At 30.6% G+C, this 20,184-nt stretch overlaps 1 protein-coding gene across 1 annotated transcript in view; it reads right to left on the reverse strand.

Annotated features, from left to right (window-relative positions):
* LOC133325651 (TBC1 domain family member 1) overlaps positions 1-20,184 on the reverse strand; it is a 78,844-nt gene that overhangs the window by 31,014 nt on the left and 27,646 nt on the right. The window contains exon 2 of the mRNA XM_061534373.1: positions 9,723-10,193. Coding sequence (XP_061390357.1) covers positions 9,723-10,193 — 471 coding nt within the window. The remainder of the gene's footprint in view (positions 1-9,722; positions 10,194-20,184) is intronic.

Here is a 20,184-nt window from a genome sequence, read left to right on the forward strand (position 1 = left end):
GATAGACCCATGGTTCCTTTTGAGAATATGCATTGAATCACTTTCTGAATCGATTTATGCATGTCCGTCCGTCCGTCCGTCCGTCCGTCTGTCCGTCTGTCCATGTTAAATTGTAAACAAAGTACAGGTCGCATTTATGATCCGATTTGGATGAAATTTGGCACAGCTCATTTGTTTGGCCCAAGGACGAACCCTATTGAAATTGGGAAAAATCGGTTCAGATTTAGATATAGCTCCCATATATATTTTTGCCCGATTTACGGACTTTAGACCCTGAAAATCTTTCGATTTGCACGAAATTTGGCATAGCGTACTGAATTGAGCCACGAAAGATGTGTGCCAAGTTTCGTGAAAATCGGTTCAGATTTATATATAGCTCCCATATATAGTTTCGCCCGATTTACGGACTTTAGACCCTGAAAATCTTTCGATTTGCACGAAATTTGGCATAGCGTACTGAATTGAGCCACGAAAGATGTGTGCCAAGTTTCGTGAAAATCGGTTCAGATTTAGATATAGCTCCCATATATAGTTTCGGCCGATTTTTGGTAAATGGCGTACCAAAGACCCTATATATCTTTCGATTTGCACGAAATTTGGCATAGCGCACTGAATTAAGTCTAGAATGATGTGTGCAAAGTTTCGTGAAAATCGGTTCAGATTTAGATATAGCTCCCGTATATATCTTCCTCCGATTTAAGGTAAATGGTGTACCAAAGTCCTTATATATCTTTCGATTTGCATGAAATTTGGCATAACGTACTGAATTGAGGCTAGAATGATGTCTGCCCAGTTTCGCGAAAATCGGTCCAGATTTAGATATAGCTCCCATATATAGTTTCGTCCGATTTCATGTTAATGGTACCCCAAAGTCCCTATATATCTTTCGATTTGCAGGAAATTTGGCATAACGTACTGAATTGAGCCTAGAATGATGTCTGCCCAGTTTCGAGAAAATCGGCCCAGATTCAGATATAGTTTCGTCCGATTTCATGTAAATGGTGCACCAAGGTCCCTATATATCCTTCGATATATTTCGATAGAGCTTCCATATATATTTTCGCCCGATTTTAAGTAAATTGGACATCAAACTCTTCATGCTAGTCAGGTTGACATCAAATTTTGCACAACGTACAAAATTGAGCATAGAATTACGTAGTTGCGTTTTCTAGAAGTACAGACATAGCCCAACAGATAACCTATTTATATTTGATTGAAGTCGATTTATATAACTTATGGATATATAGGTAGATTCACATTTAGATAAATATCACATATTTTATTTCATCCAATTTCATGTTAATAGTCCTGTTTAATATATCCATAGTGGTGAAGGGTATCATATAGTCGGCCCCGTCCGACTTTACTACTTTCCTTACTGGTTTTTTATTTAAAAAATGTCCAGGACTTGAGGACATTTTTTAAGAAAATATAAATCATGATCAAAAGATAATTGTTATGGGAAAAAACTCAATTCTTCTGGAACTAACTAAATAAAGGTATTTTATTTATAATTTGTTTGAAACAAATCTTCTTGCCCAGGGATATATTTTTTTATAGAAAATTTTCATCAGGACTTGAGAATACAATTCATTTTCTAAAAAAGAATTGCACATTTTTTAGGAACAAGGGTTTTTTTAAACATTTTCTATAGAATAATTGGATAAAATTTGAAGACTACCATTATTTTAAATTTAAAAAATTTTTAAATTAAAAAATTCGAACAAATTAAAAAATTGGAATTATTATTGACGATACTTTTTCGAAGAAATAAGTTTATACTTTTTTTTTTAAAAAATATATTTTTTTTAAAAAATCTTTTTTTGTTTGATTTTAGGAAAATTCAATAAGAAATAAAAAAAATTTCAGTAGTGTTTGGCGGGTTATTTGGGATACCATTTGTATTTTGTTTTTGCAAAATAGTCAGGCTTAATCCCAGTTTGTTGTTTTTATAAAAAAACAACTATTTATTAGTGGGGAATGTATGGCATTGTCCGCCGAGGGGTAAGGCAGGGAAGACTATAGTTTCGGATCTCGCCACTGATCCTCATCAGTTCCCTTAGTTTCCTTAGTAAGAACTTCGAATTGTCACAAGAGACATTTGGGTTTGAAAGGCTTTTTGTAAAGAAGCTATTAATAGCTTCTGGGGAGAATATCCCAACAAAAAAACTAAGGGAACTGATGAGGATCAGTGGCGAGATCCGAAACTATAGTCTTCCCTGCCTTACCCCTCGGCGGACAATGCCATACATTCCCCACTAATAAATAGTTGTTTTTTTATAAAAACAACAAACTGGGATTAAGCCTGACTATTTTGCAAAAACAAAATAAAAAAAATCAAAAAATATTTTTTTTAACACAGTTGTTTTTAAAATCTCTTTATACTTATTATACTATTTTGAAGTTTATTTAAGTGTTTTTTATTATTTGTTTATTGTTTAATGACAAAATATTGTAATCGATTATATTATTAAGTTAAAAAATGCCATGCATTGTTAATTAATATATATTTTTTTTTAAGAATTTAGTACTTAAAAATCAAAACTCATCATGCCATATTAGAGCTGTGGAAGGACATCATCCACCGCCATCCAAGAAAACTGCAAGCCACAAACAAAAGAAACACTTTTTTCTTCAAATACATACGGCCCGATTCTTTGCCAATGCTGAGGCATCGCTGAGCGATGCCGTCAGGACATTTTCCCGATAAAAGGGTATGGTGAACATAATTGTAGCGGCTGAGGTGACAGTTGACTTTTAAATGTTATAAAACGTAGAAAAAATTTAATTTTGAATTTTTTAATAAATCCACAACACTTTGGTTTATTGGAAATCTCTTTGTTTTTTTCTTTATCACTATTTTATCTTTACAAATGAAAAAAAATATTTTATTTTGTATTTTCTTAATTAATTTCACAATGCGGCGATAAGATTATTGAAATAAAAAAAACATAACAAAATCTTCAAAACACTTGACCATCACCTGGTTACACACAAAACAAAATACGATTTTGGTTTTAATACCCGAAAACCACAGATATTTTTGTGGTTATCTATTATAGGCTCTTTAAAGCAATTTGTTATTATTTAAAAAATATATTTTTTAATAAAAAATATTTACTTTGTTTTAAGAATTAAAATTTGCACAATGGGAACTTTTTTCTTGGATTTTTTGATTCTTTTTTAAAACATATTAATTTTTTTTTTGGTAATTTATCACAAAATTTTATTCAACACTTTTTTTGGGGAATTTTTAATTTCTTTTTCTCACACGAACAAATTTAAATTATTTTTTTGTTGCGTTATTTTTGTTGCTTATTGTTGTGTTGAATATTCACCGTTTCATGTTAACTATTAATTAGAACATTCGAAACTGAATGCAGTTGGCGAGATTTCGTGCGAATTTTTTGCTGCTGCTACCGCTGCAGGTTTCCGATTTTTTTGTGTTTCTTGTGTTTCTATTCCGCTTTGCAAGTGAAATTCAAAGTGAGATTTTCAGTTTTCTGTAATTTATTTCGATGAGTTTTCGATGATCAGCTGGGCAATAGCAAACACGAACAACAAGTGCTCACCAATACCATGAAATTTGGTATCGATAATAAACAGAGAGAGATATAAACAAATGAACTAAATTACAGAGAGGGACAGAAAAAGAGCAGACATCGATAAACGATAGGAAATTTTTTCGATATCGATAATTTTGTATAGAAATTTAATTTATAACGATAGACATTTTTTGATCGATATAGATAGAAATTATTTTATCGATATCGATAGTAAATTTCTATAGGAAATTTTTTATCGATATCGATAGTAAATTTCTATAGGAAATTTTTATCGATAGTAAATTTCTATAGGAAATTTTTTTATCGATATCGACAGTAAATTTCTATAGAAAATTTTTATCGATATCGATAGCAAATTTCTATAGGAAATTTTGTTATCGATATCGATAGTAAATTTCTATAGGAAATTTTTTATCGATAGTAAATTTCTATAGGAAATTTTTTATCGATATCGATAGTAAATTTCTATAGGAAATTTTTTATCGATATCGATAGTAAATTTCTATAGGAAATTTTTTATCGATATCGATAGTAAATTTCTATAGGAAATTTTTTATCGATAGTAAATTTCTATAGGAATTTTTTTATCGATAGTAAATTTCTAAAGGAAATTTTTTATCGATAGTAAATTTCTTTAGGAAATTTTAGCAAATTTCCTATAGAAATTTGTTATCGATATGGATAGTACATTTTCTATAGGAAATTTGTTATCGATAGTACATTTTCTATAGGATATTTGTAATCGATATCGATAGTAAATTTCTATAGGAAATTTGTTATCGATAAAAATATTCTATAGGAAATTTTTATCGATAGTAAATTTCTTTAGAAAATTTGTTATCGATAATAAATTTTTATAGAAAATTTGTTATCGATAATAAATTTTTATAGAAAATTTTTTATCGATAATAAATTTTTATAGAAAATTTGATATCGATCATAAATTTGTATAGAAAATTTGTTATCGATAAAAATTTTTATAGAAAATGTGTTATCGATAATAAGTTTTTATAGAAAATATGTTATCGATAATAAATTTTTATAGAAAATTTGTTATCGATAATAAATTTTAATAGAAAATTTGTTATCGAAAATAAATTTTTGTAGAAAATTTGTTATCGATAATAAATTTTTATAGAAAAATGTTTTATCGATAATAAATTTTTATAGAAAAATTTGTTATCGATAATAAATTTTTATAGAAAATTTGTTATCGATAATAAATTTTTAGAGAAAGTTTGTTATCGATGATAAATTTTTATAGAAAATTTGTTATCGATAATACATTTTTATAGAAAATTTGTTATCGATAATAAATTTTTATAGAAAATTTGATATCGATCATAAATTTGTATAGAAAATTTGTTATCGATAAAAATTTTTATAGAAAATGTGTTATCGATAATAAGTTTTTATAGAAAATATGTTATCGATAATAAATTTTCATAAAAAATTTGTTATCGATAATAAATTTTCATAAAAAATTTGATATCGATATTAAATTTTCACAGGAAATTTGTTATCGATAATGAATTTAAAAACTGAATTGTTATCGTGCATTTTTTATAGGGAAATTTTTATGGGCATTTTCTTACCGAAACCCACCCTAATGTCTCCCATCATGTTCGATGTCGTTATAATTGTTGTCTTACTTTTCTGCAACTTTTGTCAATTGATTTGTGGCATAACGTGTTTTTTTCTTTCTTTAGTTTGTCTCATTGCGTTTTAGCTTTAATTGTCATCGATTTGCGGAGAATGCAGTAGGCGACTCGGTCGCCAATCGTTCGACAGCGAGGCGATTGTTTTGAAATCACAATTTTCGCTGTTGAGGTTTTCGGGAGACTACAAGTTTTTCGAGCTATGCCAAACAGGTTGCTGCAGTAACAGAGGTCTGTTTAACCCTGACTCCCGCTATACAAATAGAAAACACGTGATCCAAAATTGTTGTAATTGTTGTTGCGGTTGTTGTTATAATATTGGCGATCGATTAGGTCTATGATCTTCAATCAATTGTAATGTCAATGTCCAATAAAAATATGCGCAACGTCCATTCAATTGACGAAAATATGAAGGTGGGTAGGTAGGTATTTTCCTAGGCGCACACCCCTCTCTGGACAATCAAAATATAACGGATGTGGAGATCTTCTATGGAGGTTATTTTAGTTTTGCGAAAACGTAATGTGAACATTTTAGGACGTACGTCAGCAAAACAATCAATGGCTCTGCTTGTTCGTGTTTTTGTTTATTCGATGCGATCCGCTGTTTGCTAATTTTAACAGGCAAATATGAAATACCAGCTAATAATGCATTTTGACACCAGAAAACCGAATGACACCTGTTTTGATTCCAGGAACCATATATTGGGGTATATCGATAAAAAAAATTCGAATTTCCTAAAGACAACTTATTATCGATAACAAATTTCTCAAAGAAAATTTACTATAGACATCAATAAAAAATCTCATAAAAAATTTAATATCGATAAAAAAATTCCAAAGAAAATTTACTATCGATAAAAAAAGTTGTAAAGAAAAAGATTTCATAAGGAAATTTTCTCTAAGGAAAATCATCGTTTATCGATAAATTTTCTATAATGAAAATTATCGATTACATTTTTGCTATATAATTACTATCTTGTTTTTGTAAAATAGTCAGGCTTAATCCCAGTTTGTTGTTTTTATAAAAAACAACTATTTATTAGTGGGGAATGTATGGCATTGTCCGCCGAGGGTATCGATACTATCGATATCGATAAAAATTTCCTAAACTAAATTTACCGTCGATATCGATAAAAATTTCTTAAAGAAAATTTACTATCGATATCGATAAAAATTTACTATCGGCATCGACAAAAATTTCCTATAGAAATTTACTATCGACATCGATAAAAATTTCCTATAGAAATTTACTATCGATAAAAATTTCCTATATAAATTTACTATCGATAAAAAATTCCTATAGAAATTTACTAAATTTTCTATAAGGATCGATATTGATAGATTTTCTATAAGCCATATTACCGCTATCGAAAAATTTTTTATATAAAAAATTATCGATATCGATAATTTTTTTATAAGAACAATTATAGCTATCGATAAATTTTCTATAAGAAAAATTATCGCTATCGATAAATTTTCTATAAGAAAAATTATCGCTATCGATAAATGTTCTATAAGAAAAATTATCGTTATCGATAACTGTTCTATATTATCGTTATCGATAAATTTTGTATAAGAAAAATTATCGCTAACGATAAATTTTCGATAAGAAAAATTATCGCTATCGATAAATTTTCGATAAGAAAAATTATCGCTATCGATAAATTTTCTATAAGAAAAATTATCGCTATCGATAAATTTTCTATAAGAAAAATTATCGCTATCGATAAATTTTCTATAAGAAAAATTATCGCTATCGATAAATTTTCTATAAGAAAAATTATCGCTATCGAAAAATTTTCTATAAGAAAAATGATCGCCATCGATAAATACACTATAAGAAAAATGATCGCTATCGATAAATTTTGTTTATTTTGATAATTATTGGTAAAAAATATCCTTCGATAATTTCGATTACTTGTGTCATATTAAAAAGTGTTTGTCCGTCCACTTCCAACTCCATTCCATTACATCACTCATAATAATGAGCGCTTAAAAATGCAATCCCTACACCACTGAACGGAACAATCCCGCACAATTAAGATGCATTATCTAGTCATGCGGAGTCGCGTAATTTTCACATAAATTTCGGACCTATTTGTAAAGAAATGCGCCGTTTGTTTGTTTTTGTTTCGAAGCAGACACGCACGACCTTCTTTTTTAGCTGGACAATTGAATTGGGGGGAGTGGGAGGGAGTTGACGTGACATGTGTTCACTTGTTGTTGCCAATTTTGTTTTCGCACACCACCTACTTAAAAAATTGTATTCACGTTTTGTTGAAATGTTTTTTTCATCAACATTTTATTTTTTGTTTTCTCTCTGCGGATTTTCTGTTGCTTTTACGATTTTTTAATATATATTTTTTTCAATTTAAAATAACGAAATATTCTCCAAGATATGCAGGGTATGTCTTTTGTTAACAATTCTCAAAACGACCGTTAATATCGACTGCCGGTTAACAACTGACCACCGATCGATCTCCTAACAAAATATAGTAACGGTATGCCAGCCATTGCGTTTCTCTTTCTCTCATTGCAACAATGTGTCTCAGCGTTGATGTTGGAGAGAGGTATGCAAGCAAAATTTCAGCTGTTTGAATGGATTTGCATGTATTGGTAATTTGTATAAATTTTGCGGCGAATTCAGCTTCTAGAGAAAATTCTTTTGACATTTTCTATAGACATTTTTACCCGATAAAGACATTAAATTTCCTATGGGATAGTAAATGTCCTATAGGAATTTGTATATTGTATTCAATAATATAAAATTAAAGTTATATACATGTATATACATATTTACATATCTACACCATCTAAACACATTTTCCCTTTGAGGCATTTAAAAGCATTAATGCTCTATTTTGTTTTGTTTCTCCCTTCCAAATGGTCCATTTTCTTTTCTGTTGCTTTTGAGAGAAGTCATTACAACTGACAACACTTAGCAACACATTTTCTGATATCCTTTTCCCCTAAAACATTCACACGCACACACACACGCATAGATAAACAAATATTAGTACTGACACACTATCTGGTAAACAATGGTTGAATGTATCTGTGTGTGTGGGTGTATGTAACTACTCAAACATCATCTCATCCATCCATCCATCTGTCATATTTAGTTGATGGAACATCCATATGTGAGAGGAGTCTGTCTCATATCCGGTTTCCGTTTGTGTTTCCTTTGTAAATGTTTCAAAGCTATGTTGGCAGAGGAGTGGGAGATGTAACAAAGCTTTCGGGGGGAAAATGCTGTAGACTATTGTTCATTTTATACACTTTGATATGCAGGAATATTTATTTGCAAAAATAAATATGTTTTAAAATATTTAAAGTTTTAAAATTTTAATAAAAATTAAAATAATTTCCTACACGAAAATTTGCTATCGATAAATTATCAATAAGAAAAAAATAATCCATATCGATAAATTTTCTATAAGAAAAATTATCGCTGTCAATAAATTTTCTATAAGAAAAATTATCGATAAATTTTCTATAAGAAAAATTATCGATAAATTTTCTATAAGAAAAATTATCGATAAATTTTCTATAAGAAAAATTATCGCTATCGAAAAATTTTCTATAAAGAAAATTAACGCTATCGATAAATTTTCTATATAGAAATTTACCGCTATCAATAAATTATCTATAAAGAAGATTATCGCTATTGATAAATTTTCTATAAAGCAAATTATTGCTATCGATAAATTTTCTATAAAGAAAATTATTGCTATCGATAAATATTCTATAAAGAAATTATCGATATCGAAAAATATAGTACAAAGAAATTTATCGCTATCCATAAATTTTCTATAAAAGAAATGATCACTATCGATAAATTTTCTATGAAGAAAAATTATCGCTATCGATAAATTTTCTATAAAGAAATTTATCGCTATCGATAAATTTTCTATAAAGAAATTTATCGCTATCGATAACGTTTCTATAAAGAAATTTATCGCTATCGTTAATTTTTCTATAAAGAACTTTATCGCTATCGATAATTTTTTTATAAAGAAATTGATCGCTATCGATAAATTTTTTATAAAGAAATTTATCGCTTTCGATAAATTTTTTATAAAGAAATTTATCGCTATCGATAAATTTTCTGTAAAGAAAGTTATCGCTATCGATAAATTTTATTTAAAGAAAATTATCGCTTTCGATAAATGTTCTATAAAGAAATTGCCTATAAATTTATTATCGCTATCGATAAATTCTCTATTAAAATTTTCAAAACATTTTTTTCTTTTTGTTTTCATTCTGTCTGACCTTTAACATATTTCGAAAAATTGTCGACAATGCCGTGCCATCATGGCCGGCGACAGCCGCAATTTAAAGTTTACGAACAATTTCATACGTGTTCAGGGACAGGCAATTTCCGTTTCCTTTATAACTTTCATAAATCTAGCCTCCATCGTTTGTTCAGCCAAGCGAAAAAACAAAAGAGAACAAAAAATGGCAAACGAGAGAGAGAGTGTGTGGAGAGAGTACTTACCTCCTCGACCGCATCACATTCAAAAAGATAAATGTGCAGCAAGGGATCCTTCGGCTCCTTCATCAGATAGACTAAACCCGTTATGGGTCCGGTAAATTCCATAAAATTATTCGGTACTCCATTGTCAGCGGCATCGTTGGCTTGCTGTTGTTGCTGTTGTTGTTGTTGTTGGTATGAGGCGGCCGCACTTGATGACAACGACCCATACGAAGTGGAAGTTTTTAGGGATGACTTGAAACCATTACTTGTGGACGATGACGAGGGCAGACCATTGCCGCCGACAATGCCATTTGTTTGTTGATGTTGTTGTTGTGGCGTTTTGATTTGCATGAAGCCATTGCCCACCTGCTTGCCACCCTGTTTGTGGACAATGCGACACATTCCGACAATGTGTTTGAGTGGATGACTGAATTGCAGTTCAAAGTCAGAATTGTACGATTCGAGATTGCCATTTTCAATGCCAACGGAAAGCTGTAAAGAGAAGCGAAGAGAATAAAGAAGAAAGTTAAAAAAGAAGTAATCTTAAGTTGACAGGAAAGGAGTGGGGGAACATAAAATTGAGTGGCAAAGAAAGGTAATTTTGTTTTTAGATAAGAATATTTTTGTTCAAGCAAGCTATAAGAGTGTGGACTTCTTAAGAATTCTTTTTTTCCCAAGGACTATCAGGGTGTGGAGATCCTAGGGAATATTTTGTTCAAAGTACTCTCAGAGATTTAACAAAATATATTTTTCAAAGGTATCTCAGAGTGGGGAATTCCATAAGCATTCATGTTTTTATGGTCAAGAGTAGGGTCAATTATGAGCCCTATAACGCCATTTTACTATACTGGGTATTAATGGAAAATATATTCTATACTTAATTTTACTAGAATTCACCAGCCACAAGAAATCGGTATATATAATATATGGCTTCACAATATCGGTCCATAAGTTGGATACAAATACAAAAAAAAATCAAATTTATCTCTTATCGGATTGTGTCTATTATGCCCCGCTTTACTTCATTTTAGTACCTTGATGTCAACGGAAAAAATGTTCTGCTCTAAATTTCAATATATGTCATCGACCACAAGAAATCGGTATATATAACATCAACCTCAACAATATCGCTCCAAAAGTGTATTTATGAACAAAAAATTGTTTATGAGCTCAACATTTGTCTTTTTTCGAGTCAAGACAAATATGTCCTCTTTAGCTTCATTTTGGTGACTTGGTATCAATGGAAAAAATATTCTCCACTAAATTTCACTATAAGTCACCGACCACAAGAAATCGGTATATATAACATAATCCTCAACAATATCGGTTCAAAAGTAGATATATAAACAAAAAGTAGTTTCTTTGCTCGCAACTCGTCCTTTTCCGAATCGGTGGAAATTTGACCTCTTTTGCTTCACTTCAGTGACTTGGTATCAATGGAAAAAATATTCTCCATCAAATTTCACTATGAGTCGCCGATAACAAGAAATCGGTATATATAATATATACCTTGATAAAATAGGTAAACAATATGGGCTGAGAAAAAAAAACAACTTTTTTAAATTAGTTTTTTTCGAGACGGGGTCGATATGACCTCTTCTGGCTCACCTGAGGACCTTTCTGTCAATGGAAAATATATTCTTCACTAAATTTCACTATACGTCTCCGACAACAAGAAATCGGTATATAAACATACACCTCAACAAAATCGGTCCAAATGTGGATCTATAAACAAAATTTCATTTTTTGCTCAAAATACGTCTTTTTTTCTAATGGGACCAAATATGTCCCTCTTTCCTTAATTTTAGGGATACGATGTCAATGGGAAAAATATTCTCCACTAAATTTCACTATAAGTCACTGACCACAAGAAATCCGTAATTTTAATATATACCTTGACAAAATCGGTTAACAATATAGGTTAATAAAAAAAAAACAACTTTTTCCATTTTAAAATTAGTTTTTTTTTGAGACGGGACCGATATGACCCCTTTTGGTTCACTTGAGGACCTTGGTGTCAATGCGTCAAATATTCTCCATCAAATTTCACTATGAGCCACCGAGCACACGAAATCGGTATATTTGATACATACCACAAAAAATATCGTTTCAAACTTGTATATATACAAAAAAAAGTACATCTTTGCTAAAAATTCGTCTTTTTTCGAGTCGAGACAAATTTGCGCACTATTACTTCATTTTAGGGAGTTCGTATCAATGGGAAAATATTCTCCTTGGAATTTCAATATAAGACTCCGAATACAAGAAATCGTTATATATATGGTATACCTTGAAAACATCGTTACAAAAGTTGATATAAGAATTTATATAAAAAAAATAGTTACTATGCTTAAATTCGCCTTTTTTGATTCAGGGCTAATATAGTCCAATTTTATTCACGTTAGTGACTTGATGTCAATGGAAAAAATATTTCCCATCAAAATCTGCTATGGGTTGCCGAACACAAGAAATTGGTATTAATAATATAAACCTCAAAAATATCGTTCTAAATTTGGATATATGAACAAAATGTATTTCTCATTGTCAAATTCGCCTTTTTCATATCAGGGCAAATATGACCCATTTTACTTTACTTTAGGGACTTGGTCTTAATGGAAAAAATATTCCCCATCAAAATCCGTTAGGAGTCACCGACCACAAGAAACCTATATATAATGTATATCTTGATAAAATTGATATATAAACAAAAAATAGTTGCTAAGCTTAAATACGCCTTTTTTCATTCAGGGTATATATGTTCAAATTTGCTTCACTTTAGTGGGTTGAAAAACAGAAAAAATATTCTCCACCAAAATCCGCTATGGGTTGCCGAACACACGAAATCGGTATATATAGTATAAACCTCTAAAATATCGTTCTAAATTTGGATATATGAACAAAATTTATTTCTCATTGCTCAAATTCGCCTTTTCCAAATCGGGACAAATATCGACCATTTTACTTTACTTTAGGGACTTTGCCTCAATGGGAAAAATATTCTCCATCAAAATCCGCTATGAGTCACCGACCACAAGAAATTGGTATATGCAATAAAAATCTCAACAATATCGGTCCAAAAATGGATATATGAATAAAAAGTTATTTCTTTGCTCAAAGTTCGCTTTTTTCGAGTGGAGGCAAATATGACCCACTTCGCTTCACTTTAGGATCTTGTTGTCAATGAAAAAAATATTCTCCACCGAATTTTACTAAAAGTCACCGACCACAAGAAGTCGGTATATAAAACATAAACACCAAAAATGTAGACACAAACGAGAATATAAGAACAGCAAAATTATTTCTTGCTCAAAGTTCGCTTATATCGAGTCGAGGCAAATATGACCCATTTTGTTTCACTTTAGGATCTTGTTGCCAATGGAAAAATTATTCTCCACCAAATTTTACTATAAATCACCGAACGCAAGAAGTCGGTATATATAATATATACCTTGGTAAAATCGGATAATAATATAGGATGAAAAACCCCTTTCTTTTGTTTCAAAATTCTTCCTTTTTTCGAGACGGCACCCATATAACCCTTGGAGGTTCACTTGAGGACCTTGGTGTCAATGGAAAAAATATTCTCCACCAAATTTTATTATGAGTTACCGACCACAAGAAGTCGATATATATATATATATATAATACCTAAAATAAATATCGGTCCATAGTTGAATAAATAAGTACAAAATTATTTCTTAGCACCACTTGGACATTTTTCGATTTGGCGCAAATTGTGCCCCTCAGCTTCATTTTAGGATCTTGTTGTCAATGGAAAAAATATTCTCCACCAAATTTTACTATAAGTCACCGACCCCAAGAAGTCAGTATATAATATAAACCTTGGAAAAAATCGGATAATAATATAGAATGAAAAAACCCTTTACTTTGTTTTAAAATCCTTACTTTTTTCGAGACGGCACCGATATGATCCTTTGAGGTTCACTTGAGGACCTTGGTGTCAATGGAAAAAATATTCTCCACCAAATTTTACTATAAGTCACCGACCACAAGAAATCGGTATATATAATACATAAAATAAATATCGGCCCTTAGTTGAATAAATAAGTACAAAATTATATTTAGCACCACATCGAAATTTTTCGATTTGGGGCAAATTCTGCCCCTCAGCTTCATTTTAGGAACTTGTTGTCAATAGAAAAGATATTCTCCACAAAATTTGACTATAAGTCACCGACCACAAGAAATCGGTATATATAATATATAGCTTGGTAAAATCGGATAATAATATAGGATGAAAAGAACCCGTTCTTTTATTTTAAAATTCTTACTTTTTTCAGGACGGTACCGATGTGACCCTTTGAGGTTCACTTGAGGACATTGGTATCAATGGAAAAAATATTCTCCACCAAATTTTATTATGAGTTACCGACCACAAGAAATCGATATATATAATAATACCTTAAATAAATATCGGCCCTAAGTTGGATAAATCAATACAAAATTATTTCTTACCACTTCGAAATTTTTCGATTCGGGACAAATTGTACCCCTCAGCTACATTTTAGGAACTTGTTGTCAATAGAAAAAATATTCTTCACAAAATTTTACTATAAGTCATCGACCACAAGAAGTCAGTATATAATATAAACCTTGGCAAAATCGGATAATAATATTGGATGAAAAAATCCTTTATTTTGTTTTAAAATCCTTACTTTTTTTGAGACGACACCGACATGACCCTTTGAGGTTCACTTGAGGACCTTGGTGGCAATGGAAAAAAATATTCTCCACGAAATTTCATTATGAGTTACCGACCACAAGATGTCGATATAAATAATAACACCTAAAATAAATATCGATCGGATAATATAGGATGAAAAAACCCATTCTTTTATTTCAAAATTCTTACTTTTTTCGAGACGGCATCGATGTGACCCATTGAGGTTCACTTGAGGACCTTGGTGTCAACGGAAAAAATATTCTCCACAAAATTTTACTATAAGTCACCGGTCACAAAAATTCGATATATATAATACCTAAAATAAATATCGGTCCATAATTGAATAAATAAGTACAAAATTATTTCTTTGCTCCATTTCGACATTTTTTGATTTGGGGCAGATTTTTCCCCTCCTCTTCATTTTAGGTACTTCTTGTCAATGGAAAAAATATTCTCCACAAAATTTTACCATAAGTCACCGGCCACAAGAAGACGGTATATATAATACACAATATTACAAAATCGTTACGAATTTAGATATATAAACAAAAAATAGTTTCTATGCTCAAATTTGTCTTTTTTCGAGTCGGGGCAAATATGTATCCCTTTGCTTCACATTAGGACCTTGGTGCCAATGGAAAAAATATTCCTCACTTAATTTCGATATAAGTCACCGACCACAAGAAATCGGTATATAAAACATAAAGTATAATATCGTTTCAAAATGGTGATAGACAAACAAAAAATTGTTTCTGTGCTCAAAGGCCCCATTTTTCCGAGTCGAGGCATATAGACCCCTTTTAGACCTCGTTAGGGTCTTGGTGTCAATGGAAAAAATGTTCGCCACCAAATTTCACTATAAGTTGCCGAACACAAGAAATCGCTATATATAATAAATAACAATAATATATCACCTGCAATTTTGGTATATACTTCAGTAAAACAAAAATGTTTAATATTCTTGATTGAGTGGGTTGCATGTTCCTCTTAACTTAATTTTAGGAGTTTGGTGTTTATGGGAAAAATATTCTCCATAAAATTTTACCTCAAGTCACCGAGTAAGAGTACCCCCTTATATATTACACAAATCATTTAAATATGGCCTTTATATATTATTTAAATATGGCCTTTAATTTCCAAAATTAAAAATTTCTTGAATTTTTTATGCCTTTTAGGGCGAATTCATGTAATTTTTTTTATTTTTTTTTTTTAATTTATTTTATTTTTACTTCTTTTCTTAAAAAAAACATTCATGTAAATTTATTTATTTATTTATTTTTTATTTCTATTTCATTCCTTAAAAAAATACCTAAACAATAGTAATGCTAAATATAAAACATAATAACAAAAAAATATTTTTTTTTTGTTGTTGGTCACTTAACCACAACTTGTATTTTTTTAATATTTTCATATTCCGCTTCGGCTTCTTTATCATATTCCTTATATTCTTCTTCTATGGAATCTTCATCATAGTCATCACAGTCATCCTCCTCCTCGTCGTCATGCTCGCAATCATAATCCACACCATCAACACAATCTTCATCATAGTCTTCACCATCATCGTCGTCATCATCATCATCGTCGTTTTTGGTACACCGCTTCGAAATACACCAAATTATCAGCAGAATACAAACACAGGCGATGGCTCCGATTTCAAAAATATTACCCATTAAAATTTCCATGGGTGTTACGCTAATCGTGTGCATTGTTTCGGTGTACAGACGGACCTCGTTGTGATCGTTACAACCATCTGAGGTACAATTGAAGCATGCCTTATTGCAGGTCCAATCACTGGTGGCACATTTACGTTCAATTTTCGCAGCTTCACCTGAGGCGAATGATGAAGAGGAAACATGAAATCAGATTAAATCACATCCCACACTCATTTTCCTCTATTTCTCACACTCACCCGTTGTCTTTTCCGTAACACACATTGTCGAACCGGCCGCACATTCCCTTAGAAATATTCCAGTTTTTACTTTATCGCTGATATAACATCGGACATCGACGGTATTTTTACACACATGACATTTGATAGACCAGGCTAAATAAATATTTTCAAATTATTTTTAAGGAGGTCCCAAAATTTGTATTTTGAATAGTTCGATACCTTGCAATGGACCCTGTAGCAACAGCGCAAAAGTAATTATTAAAATATTTGAGTGGTATTCCATTTTTTGAATTTTTTTTTTTTTTCACAAATATAATCGTTCTACAACAACTGAAGTATCTAATAAAACTGACAAGATTGTTGTATGACCAAACTGATCATGTCTTTTGTGGTCTATGGAATTAAAAATAAAGAATTTATGAGATTGCAATGCAAAACCACAAAAAAGTTATACGAAATGATTCAGTCTAGTTGTAAAAATAATTAAGTGATAATATATATTGTAATACAATGAGTAGTTTAATTCTGAAGAGGTCGGAGGAGAGATAAGCTAAAAAATCTAATCATAGGATGAGGTAACGGGGGAAATACTTGTCAAGTCATAAAAGTTCGTAATGTATTTAAATAATATAATATCCAAATTTAGAACTAATATATTCATGTTAAATATTATATATACCGATTTCTTGTGGTCGTTGACTTATAGTGAAATTTTGTGCAGAATATTTTTTCCATTGACATCAAGTCACTGAAGTGAAGTATGGGATGAGATATTTGCCTAAAATCGGAAAAGCCAAACTTTGTGCAAAGAAATATGTTTTTTGTAAATATACAAAGTTTCGGACCATATTCTCATGTTATATATACTATATACCGATTTTTTGTGTTTGGGGACCCATGATGGAATTTAGTGGAGACTATTTTTTCCATTGACACCCAGTCCCTAAAGTGAAGTATGGGGTGAGATATTTGCCTCAAATCGGAAAAGCCAAAATTTGAACAAAAAAACAAGATTTTTGTATATATATATACAAAGTTTGGCCCGATATTATCATGTTATATATACTATATACCGATTTCTTGTATTCGGGGACCCATAGTGGAATTTAGTGGAGAACATTTTTTTCATTGACATCAAGTCTCTAAAGTGTATTAGAGAGGTACATAATTGCCCGGAATCGAAAAAAATCGAATTCAAACAAAAGATACCACATATTTGATATGTCCCACTTTTGAACCGAAATTGTCATGATAAATATTATACATACCGATTTCTTGTGGTCGGTGACATATAGTGCAATTTAGTGTAGAATATTTTTTTCATTGACACCTAGTCCCTAAAGTGAAGTATGAGGGGGCATAATTGCCCTGAATGCAAAAAAAGAGGTATTTATGCAGAGAAAAATACTAATTTAATATATCGAATAAATTGAGCCCGATATTGTTATGGTATCTATTGCAGCTAGCGAATTATTTTTGTCGATGACTTATAGTGAAATTTTGTGGAGCAAATATTTTCCATTTACATCAAGCCCCTGAACTGAAGTTGATGGGGAGATATTTGCCCCGACTTGAAAAACGACAAATTTGGAGGAAGAAAATAACATTTTATTCATAAATACAATTTTTGGTCCGATATTGTTATATTATATATTATATATAACGATTTCTTTTGATCTGTGACCTAAAGTGAATTTTTATGGAGAATATTTTTTCCACTGACACCAAGTCTCCAAAATGAATTTGAGGGTTACATAATTGTCATGAATCGATTAAAGTCGAACCTGAGTAATGAAACCAATTATTTTCAAAATCCAACTTTTGAACCTATATTGTCATGATATCTATTATAGGTAACGATTTCTTTTTGTCGGCGACTTATAGTGAAATTTTATGGAGAATATTTTTTCCACTGACACCGAGTCCCTAACGTGAAGTATAATTGTCCTGAAAAAAAGAGTATAATTATAAGAGTAATTAAATCGTTTATTTATAAATCTATCTTTAGAACCGATATTCTAAAGGTATGTATTATATATAACGATTTCTTGTTGCAAATGACTTATAGTGAAATTTAGTGGAGAATATTTTTTCCATTGACACCAAGTCTATATAGTGAATTAGAAGGATTCATAATTGCCCTTAATCGAAAAAAGTCAAATTTATGCAAAGAAACCACTAATGTGTCCAACTTTTGAAGATATTATTATGATATATGGTATATATACCAATTTCTTGTGGTCGTCGACCCATAATTGAATTTAATGGAGAATATTTTTTCCCTTGACACCCTGTCTCTAAAGTGTAGTAAAGGGGGACATAATTGCCGCAACTCAAAAAAAAAATATAAATTGCTCTAAATTTGTATAAATAACATTTTATTCATAAATACGAACATTAAACCGATATTGCTATGATATATATTAAATATGCCGATTTATTGCCGACTGTAACCTATAATGAAATTTTCTGGAGAATATTTTTTCCATTGACACCGAGTCCCTAACGTAAAGTAACGCAGGACATAATTGTCCTGAATTGAAAAAAGAGGAATTAAATCAGAGAAATAACTTTATTTAAATATCTAACCTTTGAACCGAAATCGTCATAGTATTTATTATATATACCGATTTCTTGTGGTTGCCGACCCACAGTGGAATTTAGTGGAGAATATTTTTTCCCTTTACACTCTGTCTCTAAAGTGAAGGAAAGGGCCAAATATTTGCCTCGACTCAAAAAAGACATATTTGGATCAAGAAAATCACCTTTTGATCATAAATACAAATTTTGCATCGCTATTGCCATGCTATATATTAAATATACCGATTTTTTGTGGTCGGTGACCCATAACGGAATTTAGTGGAGAATATTTTTTCCATTGACATCATGTCCCTAAAGTGAAGCATTAAAGTAAATATTTGCCTCGACACAAAATATGACACATTTTGAGCAATTTAATAGATTTCTACTTATATGTATATCGGAATTTTGGGTCGATGCCATTGTTGGTGGTATTAGTTGTAGACACAGATTTTTTGGGTTCAGAGACTCATAGTGAAATTTAGAGGAGAATATTTTTTCCATTGACATCAAGTCCCTAAAGTGGGCTAAAGGAGGACATGTTTATACCTGTTCGAAAAGCTATAAATTTGCGAAAAAAAAAATCTATCGTTTTTAATATTTCATAAGTATTGGAGCGCTCATATATTATATATAATGATTTTTCTTGTATTCGGCGAGTAAAAATTCCATGGAGAATATTTGTTCCATTAACACTTAGTGTCTATTATCCCACAATATCGAAAAAATGCGAATTTGCTCAAAGAAATGATTTTTTGATGCATATATTGGTTTTTTGATCGATATTATCGTGATATATATTATATATACCGAATTCTTTTAGTCGAAGACCTATAGTGGAATTTTGTGGAGAATATTTTTACCCTTAACATCAAGGCAATAAACTTAACTAATATAGTTCTAAATTGAAAAATATGAATTAAAGAAAATAATACATTTTTGGAATATATATATGGAATTTTTTGGAACCGATATTGTCAAGATAGATATTATATATTCCGATTTCTTCTGGTCGAAAACATATACAAAGTGGAGAATATTTTGCTTTTCATTGATATCAAGCATGTAAAGTTACGCAAAGAGGGGCATATTTGCCATCCTCTTGAAATATTTATAATTATATTTATTTCTATTATTAATTATTTTAATAGAAATTATCCATTGCTCATATTCTGTACAACATAAAATGGCGTATCATATTTTTAAAAAATTAAAAATATAAAATCACAACAACAAGTGACACTCCGACCATTTACATAGACTTGTGGTTTTCTGAAAAAAAATATTTCTAAATTTAATCTCAACGGTCATTCAAGAATTTTCTCAAT

The sequence above is a fragment of the Musca vetustissima genome, unplaced genomic scaffold (genome assembly GCF_032173495.1).
Source record: "Musca vetustissima isolate MV318-11 ecotype Yass unplaced genomic scaffold, APGP_CSIRO_Mvet_v1 utg9499, whole genome shotgun sequence".
In the NCBI taxonomy this organism is placed as follows: Eukaryota; Metazoa; Arthropoda; class Insecta; order Diptera; family Muscidae; genus Musca; species Musca vetustissima.